The 15,207-nt window shown below is 36.7% G+C and overlaps 1 protein-coding gene across 10 annotated transcripts in view; it reads right to left on the minus strand.

The window, feature by feature from the left end:
• The window catches only part of tenm4 (teneurin transmembrane protein 4), a 220,864-nt gene that overhangs the window by 22,013 nt on the left and 183,644 nt on the right, over positions 1–15,207 (minus strand). For all 10 annotated transcript variants that reach the window (XM_027998909.1, XM_027998907.1, XM_027998905.1 and 7 more), the window contains 2 exons: positions 9,228–10,105; positions 3,127–3,299 (listed from right to left, as the gene is read on the minus strand). In XM_027998909.1, the coding sequence (XP_027854710.1) occupies positions 3,127–3,299; positions 9,228–10,105 (1,051 nt within the window). The remainder of the gene's footprint in view (positions 1–3,126; positions 3,300–9,227; positions 10,106–15,207) is intronic.

Below are 15,207 nucleotides of genomic sequence, written 5' to 3' on the forward strand. Positions count from 1 at the left end.
GAGGGTCTAGTAACGACCACCTATACTGTGTTTCCTGATTCCTTTCTATGACATAAAATCAATTTTTATTTTTTCTTTTCTGGGAAATGGATGCTCACTAACACATGTTCTTAAAAATAGAACAGAAAAGAAATACGGCTTTGATTACAGGCGATGATTTAAAAGCAGTCTCACACACCAGGCGTTGTACCATTTATAAAGGTTTTCTGAGATTTGTACCTTTGTCTCAGTGTTGTAAAATGAGGGCAAATTTAATTTCCTCTGCAACAAAAGTGTGGACGAATTGCATCTGAAAAGGTCAAAACCTTATATCAAAAACAAAGTCATGCTGGTTCTATTTATCCACTTCACTGCCATGTTGTTTTGAGGATGAAATCTCTTGTATTGTTTTGGTTAAAACTGTTAAAAGTCTGGCCTCCCAAAGTGCAGGTTGAGCCACAGGGTACTCCCACTGCAGCAAGTTCTCAAAGAGGGTCAGTCCGTAAAGACAGCTATTTTTCCCCTAGCTCTTTTCTTGAAACTAGTTTGCCTTGAGGCTTCCTACATGGAGCTGCAGGCCTTCCTGAGTTAAAGCAGGAGTTAGACACCACTGTTACCACAGCTCCAAGACGGATGGAGTGCTTCACAATTCGGTGAATATCCATCCATCCATCCGTTATCTAAACCTGTTTATCCTTGTAGAGTCGTAGGGAGGCAGGTGCTTATCTCCAGCAGTCGATGGGCGAGAGGCAAGGTTAGACATACTGCCAGTCCATTGCAGGGTATTCATTGCTTGTACATCCAAAACTGCTGTAATTTAAGCATGAATATGTAATTTACTACAATCAGGCAATCTTTATAAGTAAGTAACCTGCTCAGTAAGGGGAAAAACTGAGGCCATCCCTGGGGCAAAGTCTCAACAGCACCAACTTCACTAAAGACACAACTTTTAGAGTTTAACTTCAAAGAGAATCTAGTGATGCCATGACCAAACAGTCTCGACGAGGTGCTTAATTTATGAGGAAGAAGAACACATCTCCTGTCAGAACAACTCTTCATCCTTTACTTTTTGAAGCATAGAGTAGCACTTTAGTTTCTAACAATTTTCCATATTAGAACCAAAAAACTTCAATGTATTGAGATGTGTTTAAACACAGATCTGAAAAGTGTAGCCTGAATATACATTTAGTTACTTTTATCAAACCACCAGATTTCCTTAATTAAAAAGTAAAAGTCCCCTAATTACTGGAGTCCATCTTTGTTTACTTTAATCTCAGTACAAATTCAGCTGTGCTGTTTGGTTTGTTAGAGAACATTAGTGAACAAACAGCAATATGAAGACCAAGAAGCACAATAGACACGTGGGAAAGAAAGTTGTGGATAAATTTAAAGCAAGGTTAGATTATAAAACAATATCCTAAGTGTTTAGTGAATCACAAAGCAGTGTTAAATCCATCATCCAAATAATTAAAGAGTAAGACCCTACAGATCTGCTAAGACATGACCTTTCACCTAAACTGAAAATGACAGAAAGGAAAGTACAAATCATAGAGGGAGGCTCATAGTCACTTTAGAGGAGCTGCAGAAATCCACAACTATACAACAAAATTTCACTCAGTGAAGCTAAGAGAATTGATAATATGGAAATAACCAAAATAATTAAGTATCAAATTTTTTTTTTTTTACAATAGTTAAATTACAGAAGGCCTAATTTAAGGCGTTAAACATATGTTGTAAAGATATTGCTTACAGTCATGGATTGAGACGGTTTCAAGCAGCGTTCATTGTGACAACTGAACTAGTAGCTTTCTGATAGCAGACAACTACTTCACCAATTGCTGAGAATCTTAAAAAACATACATTTAATGGACAACCTGCAGCAAGACTTAGAAATTGATGCTCACAGCTGCTCTCTGTCCATCTTACTAAGCTTGAGATATTTTTCAGAGAGGAATTGGCTAAAACTTTCAATTTCTCGATGTGCAAAGTGGATACAAAAGATCCCTCAAGGCTGTATTTGTACCTAAAAATGCTTCTGCAAAGTATTTACAAACTCAATACAAAATGCACACTTAGCTTTCCAATTTTATATTTATACAAATACATGGATACAATTAGTGGTAAGATTTGAAATAGTTTTTATCAAATTAATTTCAAGGTCTGCAATTATTTTAATCAAAAATAATTTTAATCAAAAACAATACATCAACAAAACAACATTTACAACTGAAAAGCCCTTTTAAAATAATTGAATAAAGAGATGTGTTTTAATAAGTTATTTAGGTCATTCAACCATTGTGCTAGGGCAAAATGCTATTATACCCATTCAGCTTTTTCTATGAAAAACTACATTAGAAATGTGGACTTAACGCTGACATTAGCGTTGCAGACGTCGTTGCTTGCTGTAACATGTTCTGCACTTTAAGCTTGAATAATTTCTGTGTCTCCTGTTAGCACAACTTACACATACAATACTTTTTTCCAGCGTCCCATCAGATTGCTTTTGAAGTAAAGCTCATCTCCCAGAGGATAAAGAAAGGCAGCTTTGTTGTCCATTACTGTTGGTTGTGCGTCATATTTAAGGGTGTACCAGAACCACAAAAATACGAAAGTTCCAGTTGGAAACTTTGTATGTGAAAAAACAACAAAAAACGATCAATGGTGTTTACCTTTTCATCACATTAAAATATATCTAATCTAATCCCCACTAATTCCGAAGTATTCCTAGTTTATATGCTGGTCTATCATCTCAGATCCCAAAAAATCCATTTGAGATTCAGAGTGTAACATGACGTGGAAAGGTTTGTGTGTGAATATTTTTTTAAATTACTGTGTTGTGTGTTTATTGTGTAAACATTATAGGATATTACTCGTGCCACTAAGAAATGGCTACACACCCTCACAGACTCCATTGATGTCCCTCAATCAATAAAGGGTGATGTCAAACCGGAGGGATAAAGTTGAAAGGTTTACAGTCAGGCAGTGCAGTAATGAAAAGAGTGTATGTGCAATCGCATTTTATCCTTTCAGATTCATGTTTTAATAAAGATGATAGTTTAATGTTAATACTTGGTTTGACACAATGTGTCTGTGTCAACAAATTTGGGTCTCAGACAAAAAACTGACTCCCATCACTGAGGCACTCACCTTGCAAAAGTGTGTAGAAGTTGCCAGAGGCAGACAGGTTGGTGGTGACTGTGATATCCTCTCTATTGGAGCCCTCTGTCTGGATGCGGACCGAGCTGTCGGCTTCTGTGCGGTAGCTGCTTACTCTGCCGGTGGGGTAAGTGATGTTGGTTAGTCGCCCGTAACTGTCGTACCTACAATAGAGAATATTTGAAATAAGGCTCAGCTGTATGGAACAGAACCAGTTTAAAAGAAAAATGACATCTACTTCAGCAATTATGACTTCTTCTCTGTTAAGAAAATATTTCAGTGCTAACTTTTTTCTTTCCTGGTGTCACAAACTGCAACATGTGATTGTAAAAAAGGCAGAAAATCAACCAGCGTAGAAAAGAAAAGATAATAATTGTCACCTTTAATTGTCGTGGCACAACAAGTTTTAAAAGTAAAATTGTCTGAGGAGTAATTATACAACCATACAGTTTTGAAGCTTTTACCTTTCTCAGCATTACATGGGAAAAAAACATTAATTGAATTACTTCATAATGCGTAACTTCTAATGATCGAAACCTGTAATCAAGCATTGCATAAATAAATCTTTGCACCTTTTATTGCAAGATTTTTCTGCTGATTTCATTCCTATAGTCTCAATAAATGCTCAACTAAAACAAAGTAGCGTTTTCAAATAATTATGTTGGTCTGTCATAATTATATAATAATGAGGCTGTTGTTTGATCTTGCTGTTTATAAAAGGCCATCTGCACTTACATTGGAGTCTCATATGAGGCAGCAAGAGATGATGTTTATGTAAAATAGGGTTCACTGACGAATGCTATGTCAGAATTTGGAGTGTGAATCTGTATTTTTATCTTTTTGAAATACCTATAATTAGCAAAAGTGGTTTAGTTAACATAGAAAATCATTTTCTGAAGTCACACATCTATAGCAATTTTCCAGCTACCTTTAATTCAGTGGCTGTTGGATAATATGGCAGAACTCCAAAGTTGTCCCAAATGTCCGCTTTTGTTAGTTGTGTTTGAAATGCTACAGGAGAAAAGGGTAAACTTCTTCTAAAGAGAAAGGTTTCACAGCAAAGATGAGAAAGCACACACCTTCTTGCATTTGGAAAACATCTTATTAGCTTAAAAGATTAGCAACATCACCTAATCCCATTATGCAGCCTATGAAAAAGGAGCACTGAAGTGCAAATCCTCTGAGAGATGCTGTCTCTCTCCAGCCTACAAATCAGCTCATCACATAAAAGAACATGAGTGGCCAGATTGTTTCATTCTGCTCAGAGAGCACGTCAGCATCGAACAATTTGAAATCTTTCAGATTGCCTGTTCGAGGAGTGAGTGAGCAGTACATTACTTAGAATGAAGACTTTTATCTGTGCACTGAATACATATTAGAACGCCCTCCTCTATGTTGCTGCCTGCTACAATAAAGCCTCTAATAAATGAGATGGTGGGTGCTGGTTTACAGATATTTCCTCAGTGCTCCCATCTCAAATGTCTAATATGGAAAGGAAGAGTGGGAGAAGGATCATCTCAGAGAGATAAATGTTATCTGATCCAAGCTGGTGCAAGGCACTGAGATTCATGCACATTTCTTCCACTTCAGGAAATAGAAAATAGCATCGTAATTAGCATCTAAACATATGATCCTCCCTGTGTTCATCTTGTAAACAAACTTAAGCTTTGAGAGCATACATTACTCATGATCTAAATTGTACAGTCTAACTGCTTAATTTATTCAGCTAGTTTGCCTTTCTCACAAAAGTCCAGTAGACAAATCTTATTCGCATTAGGTGGCTTGATCACTGACCCACACTCTCTCTGTCTCAATTATAAGCCATGAGCTAGCTAGCTGAGCTGCTAATGGCTTCTGCCTGCCTCGGCTCAGCTGCCCATTAGTTTGCTTTCTCTGAACAAGAGGGGCACACAGGGGCAGGGTGCTCAAAAGAAGCAGAGCACTGTTTCCCCATGGTTGGCCATGAGTCTATTCGGATCGCATCAGCTCTGTGTGACATGCTAGCTCCATGACCTTTCACGCTAGGGCCCAACAATAGGCCGAACACTTCATGTCAGCATCACCTGCAGCACAGTACATGTCAATTTTACGAGGGATTCTCTTATTTTGCTTGCTGCCTTGAATTTGAGGGGATAAAAAACAAAATGAAAAGCTTATTGTTGCAATACATCAGCTAAAGCTAAAGACTTTAGAGTGAATGTGGCAAACTCAAGATCTGTGAGCTGAATATAGCTCTCCATAACTATTTCTGTGGAAACAGAACTTCAGCATATCACTTGCGTGCTTCAATGTTTTATCAGTCAAATCAAATCAGTTTTTATTGATATGTATAGCACCAAATTGCTTCAGTGTGGAAAAATTAAGAACTACTTCTTGAATGCAGAGAAAACTGTAACATTTTAATAGTTTGTTAATATGTGGTTTTATCAATACTTTCTGCCACAACCAGCCTTTTGAAAACGTTAATAGTCTTGATGTGAGCCAAAATGAAAATGAGTTCGACACCGCTGCTTTAGAGAACTAGTAAAGCTTTTTTCAACACGTTTCTCTATTTCTATTGGCTGTTGAAATTCACACCAGACCTGCTGTGTTTAATTTAGTGTGCAATATTCACATTTTTAAACACTATTAATGCTTATATTATTTATGTCAAGAAAATAAAAATATTATCCACATAAAATTTCTATCTTATAGTAGAAAGTGTTTTGCTTCTTGCAAAAATCTTTTTTTTTCAAATGACTGAACAAATTACTGCAGAAATACTTACAATAAAATTATATGTGACCTCAAACCACTTTGATTAGCAATAAATAGTTGTATTATAGTTCAAACTGTTGGAAGATACTTTAAGCTTTACTCAAAAGAGACACTAAAGTCAGTCGACCCATAGCCCTCCAATTTCCTGCAGTTGGTCTCAAAGTTCTCTTCATCAAAGCCCTCACAATCATCATCATTAGCAGCCATAATTTGTTGTATGATGTTTATAGTAGAGTGCAAAATATGCAACTGTCAGAGGTTATTACAATATCCACTTTTAAACATATGCAAATCTGCAACACATGAGTATATTGTCCTATGTGTGTTTTAAAAACATCCTCTCTGAGATGCTCTCAGGTTGACAGACATAGTCAAACGTTTTCAGGAATATTGATTATAGTAATGAAATTATCAAAGGGTCAGAAGTGTGTTTGTGAATACCATAAATGTCAATGGAAGTGAGGTTGCCAAGGGTTACAATGAAAAGAAAATTCAGCAGACATCTTTTGTTCCCTAGTCAATTCTGAGTCTTACATCTGCACCTAATGAGAATATCCTTTGATCTACACACCACGGGATATAATCACATAATTATTAATACCAGCAAATGTTTAGCAGGGCACTTTGTTGGATGGAGATAAATGGTGGTTTTGATGGCAGTGAATTCTGCTTCAGACCCTCAGGTGGTGTTCTGACCTTCAACGCTAATTATTCAAGGAAAAACAAATGCTCTTTATTTGGTCTAAATGAAACATGGATGAACTGATTTGCCTGCAGGTAAAAACAAAGTTATTGCTTGACTTGAAAGAGAAGAAGCAGGAAATTGAGTCATTGAATCTCTCCTTTGTCTTAAGCAGGCTATAATATGCAACTTTCATAGGAAAAACAACCCCAAAAAATACAAAAGTAGATGTATTTTTAGGAACAAAAGTTATTGTAAATATGTTAATCCAGATTTGTATATTTCAAGGCATTAAATATATTCAAGGCAACTTTCTGCTTTGCATATAGTTATATGGCTGTCGTGGGAAAAGGAACAGATTAAAAACAAACACAAGTTAACTTGATGGTCATTTATATAGTCTTACATGATTATTATTAAAACTATGATTTATATGCATTTGAAGAGAAAAAAATAAAACAAATTGACTTGCTGATATTGGTGCGTATTACCAATTATAAATGCAATTGTTTTTTCTTGTGATGTTATGATGTAATTGTGTTTTTCCAAATAATTTTATTTACAAATGTACAAAACCCACATTTACTACCACCACTAGGCAATCCTACTTAGTAAGAAGAGCATTTTTAAATCTTTAGCTGATTAGACAATGTTGTATTAATTCTTTTGGGCCTGTTTCTCTTCCAAAGAGCCAATTGGAGTGCGTAATAATAAAGTGTTTGGAATTATGGACTAAAAACCAGTGGTCAATCAGTCCTTTACACCCGAGAATCAACATTTAAAGATGCTTATAGTATTAAATAGGAGAAAGACACCTGAAATAATAGTGGAAGACCTCATTCAATATTAATTTAACATTTTTCTCTTATAAACATCATCACTGATGCTGTATATTAGTAAACAGATTATGACTTTTTTTCCCCAACATATAACATCGAACTGGAATATTCTAAAGTGCTACACTTATTCTCCATGTCTGTTTATTCACAAGAACAAGAAATCTGACCCTGAAAACAAACTGTTCTTATTCCATCTTTAAAAAGTCCTTTGTGCAACTTCTGCTCTATGATCTTGCTGTTTCTTTACACATAAGCAAAGGTTGCGGCTCAGATCTATTAATAACCACAGCTGTTTTGCAGAATGTCAAAAAATATATACTTAAAATTCCAAACACCTAGTGCGTGTTTTGTGGCCAGAGGCAATTTTGTCTACCTCCAGAAATGCAAATATTTGGGTGCATTACTGCTTTCCACTTTCATTCGAAGCATCTCAGGTGACAGCCGAATCAAACACAGGTGATAAATGTGTGTGCATATTAAATGGTGCGTCTGATTACGTGTCAAAGTTACATTCAACTAGTGAGGTGTGACAGATGTCTGAATGGCAAGTCTGCTTAATCACATGTTTTAGGATGACATCCTGTTAGCACAGTTCCAACCTTTTGGTACAGCATGTTAGGATAAGGGACAGGCTGCTCAGCACAAATCATGAGTACATGAAATCCTGCACTCATATGCCGAAGAGTGTGGGAGGGTTTTCAATTGTTCCCACTCAATGTGTGGTTCACCTCAGCCAATTACTACCTCTGGCTATTACATTATGACTACATTAATCAGCCTTCACATCCCTACGGGTTAAAATTTTCTACCGAGCAGATGCATCTCTATCCATCCTGTATCCAACAATGGAGGGTCTGCAGTCTGTCACTGCAAGTAACATATCACCCGGTAATCCTATTTGGTATGATAACAGCAAATAGGATTACACTCATACTTCCACAGGTCTTGCATTTTCACGGACTTGACATCCAGCCATAAGAGGGGAGTTCATATGCCAAAAAACACTAAATTCAGTCTTCTACGAAAACGTCTTATCATAGGATGACAAAACAGAATCAAAAGCAGGGATGGAGGCATGAGTCTGATAGACTCACACTGAAATCTCACAAACAATCTTTACCTCATCTAATTAGGGGTGAAAGTAAGGCAGGAAGTGCAAATCATTTGAATACAATTTTGTATTCATATCTAAATGTGGTTTAAATAAATTTTGGGTGAATTTAATAAAAGTCAATTTTAGTTATATTTAGATAAAATGTAAACTAATGGGTCAAATTTTAAACATTTTTTGGCCTACATAAAGATTAATTCCTAGTTCACACAGCAGGTAAATGCGACCCATATCCAACTCTACCACAATGTGTCATGCTATTAGATTTGTGCCACTTCCAAATATGGTACGAAATTGGATTCATATGCATCCGTTTTTAAATTGTTTGCAGTCTGAATGGTCATGCTGCATTTTTCTTCATCACTGACATAATTCTGCACCAGAGGAAGCTAGACATGGTCAATCTTAACATAAACAATGGCTGAAAACTCTAATTACAAAATTATGAAAGAAATTTGTGTCACTGAAGCACATAACATCACAACCCCACCAATCTTGATTCCAACTGCGAGTCTAAACAAACTTCTCTACAGAAGGTGCAGTTAATGCACCACAAAAGGCCATTGCTAACTAGTTGTCCTTTCTTTTTACTAGCTTCCTTTGTTTGTCTTATGATCTTGTAACAATACTGTACGCTCTCATTGCTGTATAACTTTAAAATCATTTTCACAGATGATAGGTAATGTTTCTTAATATTACTTACTCAAAGAAAGTTGTCCATCCATTTTCATTTGTCTTAGAAGAAAGAAGTCCTGAGCTCCCATGGTAGGTCATTACAGCTAGTTCTTGACCCTGTGCAGCAACAGTTTTAAGGGCATTGTTAGTACCAATGGTGAACCAAAAGGTCTGCCCATCAGGGACCATTAGCCACAGAGGCATTCCTGTAGTGTCTCGTCGGATGCTCACTGAGTTCTTGTTCTTATCTGTGATACCACTTATATCTCCCTTTCCTGTGTAGGTCAGATTGTAGAGATGGTCTCCTGTTGTCAGACTTTGTGTGAAAATGTGGCTGCCGTTGGAATCAAACAGATAGAGTTCATCATTAATTGGAGAGGATACCTCATACATACTGAGAGGATTCAGAAAGGGTTTGTTTTTCCGCACATAGCGAATACGAATGTTTCCAAGATCTGCAATATAAAGCTCTCCATCTGGGCACACAGCAAGGGAAGAGGGTGCATTCAGCTTGGCGTCCTTGGCATAGCCTCCATCTCCAGAGTAACAATCGCAGTTGACGTCATTTTTGCAGTCGCAGCCACTTGGTGCCCCTGCAACCAGAGAGATCTCTCCATTGGTGGACACCTGTCGCACTCTGTTGATTTTCTTTTCATCAGACTCGGCAATGTACAAAACACCATTGTGTGACACAGTCAAGGCATTTGCGGACTCTAGAGTTGCATGGATGGCCACTCTGCTCATAAGAAAGTGATCAATGCCAGGTACTTGGCAGTGCATGGGGCGGCCTGCTACAATGCGGACTTGATGGTTCTCTGAGACTTGTAGAACAACATTGTTGTCCAGAACGTACAGAGAGTTGTCCATGGGACTCACTGCCAGGTCTGTCGGCCACTCAAGGCGTACCTAGAAGGACAAAAATATATATAAAAAAAATCAGCTACAAGTCACAAAAAAGATGAAGCATGCCCATGATGTTGGGCATACTTCTACTAATGTGCTAAAATTGGAGCTAATATTTTGCTTAGTGTTATAGTGCAAACTCTGAGGAGATTCAGCATACTTAGCTTCACCTAAGTTAACTCTTCTGGATAAATTCTCACGTGTTGTCTTTTGATAGTGAATGAATTAGTTGCAACACAATGGTTTAGATCAGAGCATAATCATTTCTTACTCAAAGTGTGAAAAGACAAATACATGCCACAATTTTCACAACAGATTTTCAGTTTGCTTCATGATGATCTGTCACACAAAATTCCCAGTAAAAAAAAAAACATTAAAGAAGTGATGTGATAAAATATGAGAAGTTCAAGGGTTTTGAATGATTTTGCCCCATATTATTATTATTGCTATAACACAACAGCACAAGTCCTTGAAAAGAGACAGAAACACCCTCAACAAACAAAAGCCTGCGCTGCCTTTGGCTTTTTGAATTATTAGTTATTGTTCTACTGACAATGTGTCAGGCTTTTAACAAATTGAAATGATTGGATTAATCCCATTTACTGGCCTCCTTCTCCCTTATTGTCCCACTGGGATCTCTAAGAAACATAATCTAGAGTGTCATATTTCACCGGGAGCCTAGGAGCTCTCAGGAAGGCTGCTGATTAAATCATGGACCAAAATACAAAAAGTGCTACTGAAAATGCTATTTGCCCATAAAGCGGGAATTCAACAACTCTATGCACATGCACAGGAGTAACAAATTCCCCAGCTTTCTGACCTTTGCATAACAAAATAAATAAGTCTTAGGCTTACATATAAGCTCTTTAGTTTACTATTAAGAAGTGAATGTTGCCAGAATAATTAATTTGAATCTGACAGGACATCGAGTCCAAGTGGAAAGAGAAACAACTTTAAGCATCACATGCAGTTCATATCCTATAAACCTCCAGTCATTTTTCACAGGAATCGGAGAGGATTATATAATAGGGTAGATCACATACAACAAACGGGCAACTAACAGAAGATACATGTCAGTTTTCAGTGAGCAAAAAACTGTGTTTGCTTGGGTAATGAAAGGGGGAGAGGGGACTTAAAATTTCTTAAAACCTATTTCTTGTCAACACTGCTGGTTAAATATTTCATGAGGCTGAGTGTAGAGCGGCTCAGGGGACCTGCCTGTAAGGAGGTTTTCACGCCACTCTGACTGATGAGGGGATATTTCCTGAGCTGTCGTCCCACATGCTGTAACCCAATCACAGCCTGCACTTTATACAGTGGGGCTGCTGTCAGTAATGCCTGCCTGATAGGCCATTTGCCAACCCCACCCCAAAGGAAAATACTCCCAAAAGAGTGTTCTTGAGGTGGGGGAGCAAATCCCAGATTAGTACCAACACCAAGTTTTTTTTATTTTTTGTGTATTTGAAGGCTATAAAGGATTTTCTATTTTCTTTCAGACATTTCTATTCTATAGATCTTGGAAGGTTATCAAAAATAGAATAAGATGTCATTTTTACTAAATTCTCAATTTAAATTGAATGTCAAAGTTTGAGACTTGATAAATCTCTTTGAAACTGCTAACATCCCAGAACAGGTTACCAAAATGAATGTTTTAAGAACTTTAGGGCTTTAAAACCTGTAAAAAATATTACATTACGACTTGGAAAACTTTTCTCTTGCCGTTTAGAGCATAGAGTTGTGCAGTGCTGCTGGTCTTCTGCCATTCAAGTGGCCTAAAGAAGGCTACTACACCTTTTCTTATATTTCCAAGGCAAATATAGCAACATGCATATACATGGTAATCCAAAGTGCTTTACATAACATCACAGGAAAAACTGAAAAAATAAAGAATAAGAATAAATGCATATTGCAACAGAAAAGAAGGTGTTAGTCTGAGTTTTTGATCAAAAATTCCTGTAAAATTGTAAACAGTGAGGAGAACCAGACTTTCTAAACAAACTAACCAGACTTTCATTAAAGCGGACTAAACATGACCCTTAGTATCTCCAATATTTCAGGGGCAACACAGCTAAAATCAATTTTTAAAAACCAGGTGAGCAACAAATCAAGACAGCAGCTTGTGAATTCTAGGTTATGAACTGTTTCTGTCAAAGATACATAATTCAGTTTGTAAAACTTATTTAGATGCTGCTGTGATTCTGGAGACACAGGAGACATCATCAGGTTATTGGAGCACACATTTGTCTTATTCTCTGAATTTTGTCTTAAAAATATCAGCAAAAAATTGTTGGACTTATAAAAAAGTTCAGGAGAGAAATGTGATGAGGGATTTGTCAGCCTGTCAACAACAGTAAATACACTTTGGGTATTGTTGCTGTTTTTGTCAATAATATCAGAAAGATATAACTGCCTTGCTGTTTTTAAATAAATGTCACAGTGAACTTTAAGCTCTGTTTTTCTCCAAAGACATTTAGCTTTTCTTCACAACAAGCTGAGGACAGTCAGGGTGATAGTGAAAAGAACGTGAAGGAAGTGTTAACATAAAGTTTTGCATTGACCTCTGCTGTGGTTCAACCAGTGATTTCGATACAGTAATTAGAAATAAGCAAAAATAAAGACAAAACAGGCTATATAAGATCTGGAAGATCTAGTTGAAACCAGATTTTTAGATACACTGAAACAAGATACAAACACATTTTATCTCACTTTCTAAAGTTAAATCTAACTTCTATTGATTTAGGTCAGTTACCAACATTATTTCTGTTTTCTGCATGCCAGAAAACTTGACGAGGACATTTTTAACGGTCTGACCCAAGTCATATAGTTTAAAAGACAATTTTCCCTGATGGTGACCAAATGTATGTAAAATTCTAAATTTGAAAAACGTTACAAAAACATTTTAATTCTCAAAAAATGTTTCTGATAGGTTTTCTGGCATTTAGCAAATATACACAATTTTGGTTTCTCTAATTGACCTAAAAGAAGAGAAGTTTGGATTGATTTAACTTCAGATAGTGTGAAATATTTAGTCTTGTTATTCGGTGCATGTAAATGTCTGGTTTCAATTGTATGTCACACATCTCTGAAAAAGCGTTTTTACTCAAGGTTATCACACCATAGAAATCTAACACCAACTCCTGAAAATGTTCCAATGATTCAGTCTGAAGATTTGTTTTTTTATTTGACTAAAATCTGAACTCAGCAGGGAACACAGAAAAGCAAGTCTTTCATTTTTGCAGAAATCCAACAGACTGAAAAAGCAAAACAGGAACAATCTAAGTCCATGGTGTAAACAGATAAAGACTTTTGAAAAATTTCAAGTTGTTTTGCAATGAAATAAAAAAAGTTGAAAGATAAAAAAAAAGATTAAAAAGATGAATTAAGAAAAATTTTGCTGCAGTTTTCTCACAGGAGACCTGGTGCAGCAAGATAACAAATTCATCAGAGAGGGAAGAAATTTGACAGTATTTCTTGGCTAAATCATTTGTGGAACACAACAAAAGTAATGACCACTGCCATGAGTCTTCTCCAGAGAAACCCATTTCTGAGCGAGGTTACAGAGAGTGTTTGAAGTAGGAGCCCGTGTGCTCTGGATGAATTTTTAATGGATGCTTTTTACTGTCTGAGTGTCTCTGGCAGTGCTTGTGTGATTTGTCATCATTGTCGAGCTGCACCCAGCTTGTATGTGTCCTCGCGGCAGCAGCAGTGGGAAGGTGAGCACATATAGGTGCTTGTGTGTGGGAAAAGGTAAAGAACCAAGAAACGGTAAGGCATGGGTGGTGGGAGGGATGAAATCCCCTCCTTAGGATGGGAGTCTGGAAATGGGCAGCTGGAGGCTTTGCTCAAGTGTATGAAATCCTATAAACAGAAAAAAGCTTTTCTTCCCCCCACTTTCATCTGGCACTCCACAGCAACTGTTTGCTAGTTGTGCTCAATAATATGCAAAACCAGCTAAATGCTTGAATCATTTGGAGATATGTAGGTAGCAGAGTAGAACTAGAAATACAGTGCCACCTGTGTTTTGAGTGTATCTGCTGTCTGATGAAATGCACTGCATAATTCTACTGCTGTTTAAGAAAAAATTGTTTGTTGGCTAGCCCTTAGCAATGACTTAAATGTTCAAATGTGACAGGGACATCTGTGTTTGTTTCTGATTTCCTGTGTCATCAAATCTGGAACAGCAAGATCTGCTAGACTCTGTACCATTTTTAGAAAATGGTACAGCATTTAGATGTAGAAAATTAAAATAAAGTAAATTTTGAATGAAATTAAACAGATTCAGTTACAATAGTGGGCACACTTCTGCTAATACACAAATAGTGGAGGAAATGTTTTGTTTAGTGCTTTTGGTAATTTGAAAAAAAACAAACACTTAGCACATTCAATTTTTAAGTCTTACCAAACATTTTTAATTAGAGTTAATCATGGTCTTGAGTGGGTTATTCTAACACAAATTTGTTTTCATCTGAGGTTGTTTTCTGTTGTAGCTCTGACAGTATGTTAAGAGTTGTTCTATTTTAAGGTGAACCTCCATCCTACTTTCAAGACTTTTGTCGCCTCAAAGTTATATCAAGCAGGATTACCCTGTATTTAGCTCTATCCATGTCTCTAACCCAGTGGTGGGCACACGTCCTCTAATCCTCTAATGCGCTAACAGCGGAGCTAGTTTTTTGTTTGGTGCTTTAGGGTTCTTGCTAACTTTGAAAACATTTACCGCACCTAGCTTCCCCTAAAGAAATTTTTCAGTGCTAATTTACTAGCCTTTTTGTAAACCTTCAGTTGAAAAAGACTGACATCCTTGATGAAGTTGTGGTTATTGACTGTTAGGAACTCTTCAAGAAGTTAACAGTCTACTGTCAAGCAGCTAACTTGACAGCTACAGAGACTGTCAACTAAAAATTTCCTGCAACTAGCTTTTCAGTTAGTGGCGCTCACCACTGGTCTATTGAAATATATGTCTGCTCCATCAGACTAAAAATGTAACAATAAAAAAAACAAACACTGACAGTAAAGTCCTCAATTGGTCCTTTAAAATATTTAGAAGTTTTAACTTTCTTCTTCTCCCTTAGAGTCTTTAACAAATTGCCAAGTTATTATAAACATCT

The sequence above is a fragment of the Xiphophorus couchianus genome, chromosome 18, assembly GCF_001444195.1.
Source record: "Xiphophorus couchianus chromosome 18, X_couchianus-1.0, whole genome shotgun sequence".
Lineage (NCBI taxonomy): Eukaryota > Metazoa > Chordata > Actinopteri > Cyprinodontiformes > Poeciliidae > Xiphophorus > Xiphophorus couchianus.